Source organism: Mytilus trossulus, chromosome 2 (genome assembly GCF_036588685.1).
Source record: "Mytilus trossulus isolate FHL-02 chromosome 2, PNRI_Mtr1.1.1.hap1, whole genome shotgun sequence".
Lineage (NCBI taxonomy): Eukaryota > Metazoa > Mollusca > Bivalvia > Mytilida > Mytilidae > Mytilus > Mytilus trossulus.
In genome coordinates, this window is record NC_086374.1 from 79,933,223 (window position 1) to 79,940,031 (window position 6,809).

General features: G+C 30.8%; 1 protein-coding gene across 1 annotated transcript; it reads right to left on the reverse strand.

Moving 5' to 3' along the window:
* Positions 1-222: 222 nt before the first annotated feature.
* On the reverse strand, positions 223-6,055 carry LOC134705436 (tumor necrosis factor receptor superfamily member 6-like). Its single transcript, XM_063564163.1, has 8 exons — positions 5,931-6,055; positions 4,854-4,878; positions 4,236-4,337; positions 3,665-3,763; positions 3,222-3,329; positions 2,192-2,311; positions 920-1,032; positions 223-279 (listed from the first exon to the last, which is right to left on the reverse strand). The coding sequence occupies exons 1-7, from the start codon at positions 5,959-5,961 to the stop codon at positions 930-932; spliced, it is 588 nt and encodes a 195-aa protein (XP_063420233.1). The 5' UTR covers positions 5,962-6,055; the 3' UTR covers positions 223-279; positions 920-929.
* Positions 6,056-6,809: the final 754 nt, after the last annotated feature.

The window sequence follows — 6,809 nt, forward strand, 5'->3', positions numbered from 1 at the left end:
AAACCTTTATGGTACCAGGATAAAAGTTGGTACGCCAGATGCGAGCTTATTCTACATAACACTCTCCAACAACGCTCAAATCATAATTGAGAAAAAGGCTAAATCAAGTATGACGTTGATGAGCATTGACCAACCAATTAATGCAAAAGCGTTTGCCAAAATAAAATAGTTTTATGCATCTTAAAGAACCCGAATCATGTCAAATCAAACAAATACTGTATATATCAAAATATAGAAAACATTTATTGATAAGAAACGCATGTCTCTGTCGTTTGCATTCTGAAATAGAATATAAATCAATATTAAAGATACTTGTTTTCAAACTAAACTATAAAGGAGACTTGAATGTCTAATTTAGATTAAGTGTGATTCGTCGTATGTACATGTGTCAACAAACCTTTTGCATCGAGGGATTTTAAGTTTTAAATTAGAAATTTGATTCAAAGATTTTTATTAGCGAATAGATTTTTTATTTATTTAATTGTTTTTCTTGGTTCTGTAGTAATTTATTGTGTATTGTGGTAGAAATCGTCACTACTTGAATCTTTTTCTGTTTATTATCTATAGGATACCCATAAACGAAAACCCTTTTTGTGACAAATGTTGACTGTAAAATCTGAGATAAAAAAAAAAGGAATATTATTCAAACATTTGATCATTACTTAACGTTGAAATTACGACAATCGGCAATTTATTTCAACTTCTTCTTATATCTATTTCCAATAAATTAACTATAATTATAATGCTATATTAACACTAAAGCAAACAGTAACTCTGAATGCATTTCGCCTAAGTTGGTTTCACAATTGGATTATTTAAAAAAAATTCTAACCGTTTTATAACAATCCAGTTGCATCTATATGGCATTACAGCGAAACTTATAAACACTAACGTGAATCAATACCGTAAAAAAACTTACATGTAGTTCCCTAATGCTGATGACAATGACATTTGTTGTTATTGCATGTACCAATATGAGGATGGCAATGTGCTGCACACTCTGAATTATTATTGCACATAACTTGTCTTCTTCTACAAAACCAAACAAAACGTTTTCATAACAAGTTATAAACCTGGATACTTTTTTTTTATGTAGGAATGTTTGTTTTAGGTATAAAGCAATAACAAACGACATGTTACATGTTTGATATCCTTCATACAAGAAATACATTTGGTATTAAAAAAAATGCATTACTTTTCACAGACATCATTCCTTTTTAACATTTAACACACGGGTTCTTCAGTATGCAACACATGTTTGATATTTTGTTTTCATTGATAGAACAAATATTATAGTCATTGCAAATCATTTAATTCTAAATTCCAGTTTTGAGGTGTAAATTTATGAAAAACACTCTTGAAGACATAAACGTAACATGAAAAAATATTGTCTATGAGCTAATATACAAAAACGTTTTAGCCAATAAGAAGACTTTTACATCTAAAACAATATTATCAAATGATATGTTAGATCTCGAAGGATGAGAAAAATGGCGTTCAATCCCCGGCTGAGTCAGATAAAAAAAAACTTGAAAATCATAATTGCTCTTTCAGTGCTTATTATTAACGTTAAAACCGATCGGCTGTTATCCTTTGTTATGCTACCTTGATAAATAACCCGTTGAAAAGACCATTCAACGTACGGAGCAGGGTTGATATATATATACATACATACATACATATTTTTCCCTACAGAATATGCAATTAATTTACATCTGAACGTAAAACACTAGTCTACTTCCACAATTGGCGAACTCAGTACGAGAACAAGTGTAACTGGGGTAAGACAAAAAGGTTCACGAATAAGATATCAGAATGCAATTTAAAGTGTCATATTCTGTCAATGAATGAAATTCGAGCTCATGAGAGTTTCAAAGGATGGTTGGAAATATAATTGAATGACATGATACGTTTCAATAAGAGCGACGGCTTTCTCAATACTAACTTAGATCAAATATTTATGAAAGAATGTTGAAATTACATAAATAGATAAGAGAAGACGTGATATGAGTGCCAATGAGAAAACATTCCATCCAAGTCACAATTTGTAAATGTAAACTATTTTAGGCCATAGTACGGTCTTCAACACGGAGCCTTGATTCAAATAAAAAAACAAGCTTTAAAGGGTCCCAAAAATGACATTATAAAACCATATGTACAGAATAAAAACTACATCTATATCTTAACTTACCCTACTGGATGACCATTGTCATGTTTACATTGGCACTGATGGTGTGCGTCACATTCTGCTATTGTTCCGTGAGGACAGTTTACACAGTCAACAGCAGTCGTACAATGAGCTCTGTGTGCTCTACATTTTGAAATAAAACAATGTAAGATATGTAATGTATAACTGACTGCATCGTTAAAATCAGTTAATATTTTATGACTGGTTGCTATTAGTTATGTAGTTTTATAACTGGTTGAGATTATGTATGTAGTTTTATAACTGGTTGAGATTATGTATGTAGTTTTATAACTGGTTGAGATTATGTATGTAGTTTTATAACTGGTTGAGATTATGTATGTACTTGTATAACTGGTTAAGATTACATTGATAGTTTAATAATTGGTTGACATTAGTTACAAGTATAAAGAAATATTTCTATATCTTTTTCTGCTTCGGAACATAATTAGTTTTATGATTGTTTCATATGAGTTTATTGTACTTTATTTGAGATCAGTTGTGTATTTTAATAACCAGTTCAGATAAGTTGTCAGACACTTAAACATTGATTTTGTTTTCCAAAGTTGAATACATATCAAAACATAGATTGCTATCCGTTTGCTGATTTATATTTATTTCTAAGAAAACATAAAATGTTGAATTTTGATTTTAAAATAATTCTTAGTTACTTCAGGTATTTTTACCTCAGTACTCTACCTCTGTTTTTCATTTGATAAAGTTTAATTTGTTGAACTGACAGGATCTTTCCCTATTCCTAACTTCCTTTAAATGTTTGTTTTATTGTAACACTTATATATGACTGTCCAATATTAGTCACATTGACCACCTAATGATTCGCGGCCCAAAATCGATATGTGACTTTACCAAGTGTCAGTAGCATTTAAATCAGTTACTGCCATTGGTTGCTAGCTGTCATAATTGTATATTGTTATTTGCATAAATAATATCGTTGTCTCAATGGCAACCATAACATAACATTTTGTTTTATAACTCAATTATTGTGTAACATCATCTCTCTAAAATGCTAACTTACGGAGCCTCATGGTGACAGTGGCACTTGTCATGTTTACATTCACCAATGTTTGGGGCACAATGAGTGTCACAAGTTGTTACATTAGTACAGGCAACAGTATTTCTTTTCCTAAATGAAAGAATCATCGTATGAATTATATTTACACGATAGTAGCAACAGACAAGTTTCCTTTGTATACAATCATTTGAATTTCATCTACTTAGTGTCATAGAAAAGCAGGATAAAGTAAAAAAAAAAAAGTCCTCCATAAATATGAACATTCAACTAACCTTCTTTGTCTTAACATTACATTTTTAAAAACAATGAATATTTGTTGACATGATGAAATTTGTGTTTCAGATGATTTTTATTGTACACACTATTACAATACGCGTGTTTTGTGATTCATGAAGACACATTAAATATAAAATTAAGTATTGGCTGATAAATGAGGATTGTTTTACCCATGATTATGGTGGCAATGACAGTGTCCATGAGCACATTGGGCGGTCTCATCTGCTCCACAGGTGCAGTCTGCTTCAGTAGTGCAAGTTGGACCTTGTCTATAAGATACATTTAAGAATTTTGAATGGATACATAGGATTTTGTTTTCGTGGTGAAAAATTCTAAGGAACTGCGGTTAATTTCAGAATTGTTCGTTTGAGAAAAAATAGAATAATGTCACGAAAACTGTTGATCAAATAAATGCTGTCGTCACACTCATAAAATAACACTTATGTACGTTATATTTGATAATTAGTGCGTGTACGCTCAAAAATGGCAGTTGTTACCTTATAGTTCTTTTCTGTGTGTTTTGTATTGTCGTTTGTACTTGTTCACTTCAGTGTTTCTGTTGTTTCGTTGTTTTACTCTTATAGACGATGTGTTTCCTTCAGTATTTAGTTTGTATCCCGGATTTGTTTTGTTTCAATCGATTTATGACTTTCGAACAGCGGTATACAACTGTTGCCTTTATTTACTAGACAAAATGTATATGCAAAATTAATAGAATAAAAGATTTGTTAAAATGCTGACCCTCCAGTGTGGTGACAATGACATGTTCCATCATGATGGCAGGTTGCGGTCTCCCCTGTCGGACATGTACAGTCTGCTTCAGTGGTACACTGTGTAGTTTGTCTGTAACACAAAATAAGATTTGAGATTCGAACTTTTAGTTGAGGTCAAGTAGAAAACAATGCATATTATGTCTCTATCTATAAATAGGTTAACAAGTACATTAAAAAGCAATGGATATTATACTAAAAAAAAAGGACGTTGGGTAACCATTTATGACACAAAATTAGTACATGCACAGAAAATACACACAAAAAAGCAAGGGAACATCGCTTTTATTGCTTTTATTGCTGTCCTCATCTCAGAGTCGCAGGGAGAACTTCAACACAGAACACAAAACCTCTCATCTCATTGCAAGACGACCAAAAGCATTGGTTTCAGTGGAATTCTTCTTTCTCAACTCATTTGTACAGAGGGAAGAAAAATTGAACCGAAAACATTTTTGGGTATTTGTTTCTTTTTTTTGGGGCAATTTATTGGTGTATTTGGTTTTTTTTATTTGTTTTTTTTATTTGTTGTTTGTTTGTTGTTTTGTCTCATATCACGAAAATAATCAGTTGATAACTTCTATTCACTTACCCACTAACAAATGCAACAGCAATACCTACAACATAAGATGTAATTTTGACTTTTATTTCTAATTATTTTATTGATGACTGTCACAATTCAATGAATGATTTTTTTTACATGATTCTATTCATCTGTTTGACGTTCATTGGAAATAATTTCGTGTTGCATTCGTCGTCAAGAAATATATACTTAATGTCCTATAGAATCAGTTGAAATTTAATATACTCTTAGTGCGGCTCTACCATCATGTGTAGACATACTTCCGATAAGTAATTATTTGATGCCGTAAGCGGTAAAAGAAGTTCTGATTGATTGGTGAGGGATCGGTTGTAAAGTAATGAGGTAAGTCAGAAAAATTATCTTGAAACCATTAGGAAACACTTAAACATGCTATTAAAAAGACATAATGGATGCCAGGATTATCATTTTGAACGCAAGACAAGTGTTTCGTCAACAAAAGACTCATCAATGTCCCTCGAATAAAAAAAGTTAAAAGCCCAAATAAATACGAAATTGAAATGCATTGAGGAATTTTTGCCAAATACATATATGTAACATATTCTTGTCAGTAAAACCTTAAATATTTCGAAAATTTAGAGTTTTGTAAACAGTAAATGTAAACCAAGGAAACTCGTTGAACCATCTCCTGACTTGTTTTGCGGCGCAAGATATTTCTTCTTGTTAAGAAATTAAAGTGGGCTGAACCCCCCTTTACCATTTGGTTCAAAATTCAAAATTTCATTTTAATTGTCCTTGTATCAACGTAAATTATAAAACATAACTGCCAGAAAAAAAAGTAACAAATACTGTCATAAATTCCAACAATCTGTTGCACAATACAGAAACAACAATAAATTTAAAAATATATCTGATCATTAAGGCAACCATTTTCTCGCTTGTAATTTTGTTTTAAAAAAATATTGTTACAAGAATTGGATAACTAACGTATCTGCAATACTAGTATATAAATCTGTTTTTTTACACTACAGACGAGTAAAAAGTATTAATCGCATTGACAAGAGCAGTTACTAAAAACAGAAGTATAGAAAATACATACGATGAAATTTTAAAAGAATATTTTCTTACCAACAACAAGGAATATAGTTAGCTTCAACATTGTGGAATAAAGTCGGAGAATGAATTTCAAAACAAATACCTGACTTATATAGTACCACTCTCATTTGGTTGTGACCTCTTTTGACAGAATCGTGTGTGATCTTTGGTCGAAATTCATGTCTACAGAAATTTTCATACTTTGGTCTTCATTTCGTTCTTATATTATCAGAAATGAAAGATATAACAAGAACAATCAAACTCATAAAGTCGAATACAAATAAACAATGACAAGGCCAAATAAAAAAAACAGAAACACGATCAAAAGACAAACACCCGTATGCTAAACACGACATAGAAAACTAAAGATGAATGCAAATTATATTTAAAATCAAAATACGAAGCGAGTGTTTCTCCAATATAATGAAAAAGGTGAATTCTTTAAAAACGAATGTCGTTTATTTTTCACTCACCGGACCTCAAGGAACAATTGAGCTTTTCTCATTACATAGTGTCGTTCGTCTGTCATGTTATTTTGAAAGCGTTAACAGATTAAGATTTTTTTAAGCTAATGAGATCTACTTAATTTTTTTAAACTGTCAGACAACTTCTAATAGGATTTTATGCCCTTTATCTCGTTTTGTCGGGGTTTTTCTTCCTTTTTTTCTATTTTTCTTCAATTATGATACATAGAAAATTATATAGCCAGGGGATAAAAAACAATGATTGGGGATAACTGGTCAATTATAATACATAGACAAAATATAACAAGTGAAAAAAATGCAATTGTTAAGGGTATCTTTTCAATCATAATAGATAAACGAAAAATTTAAAAATAAAACTGATCAGCAAAACATATATATATACCACTTTGCCTCATTTTCTTATTAAGAAAAAAATCACATCCCTAAT

Excerpts from the sequence above, each read along its gene's own strand:
- LOC134705436 (XM_063564163.1), bottom strand. The coding sequence starts at position 5,961 with ATGTTGAAGCTAACTATATTCCTTGTTGTTG. Across the intron at positions 3,330-3,664 it reads CATTGCCACCATAATCATGG|GAAAAGAAATACTGTTGCCT; the intron begins GTAAAACAATCC and ends TCTTTCATTTAG. Across the intron at positions 2,312-3,221 it reads CACTGTCACCATGAGGCTCC|AGCACACAGAGCTCATTGTA; the intron begins GTAAGTTAGCAT and ends TTCAAAATGTAG.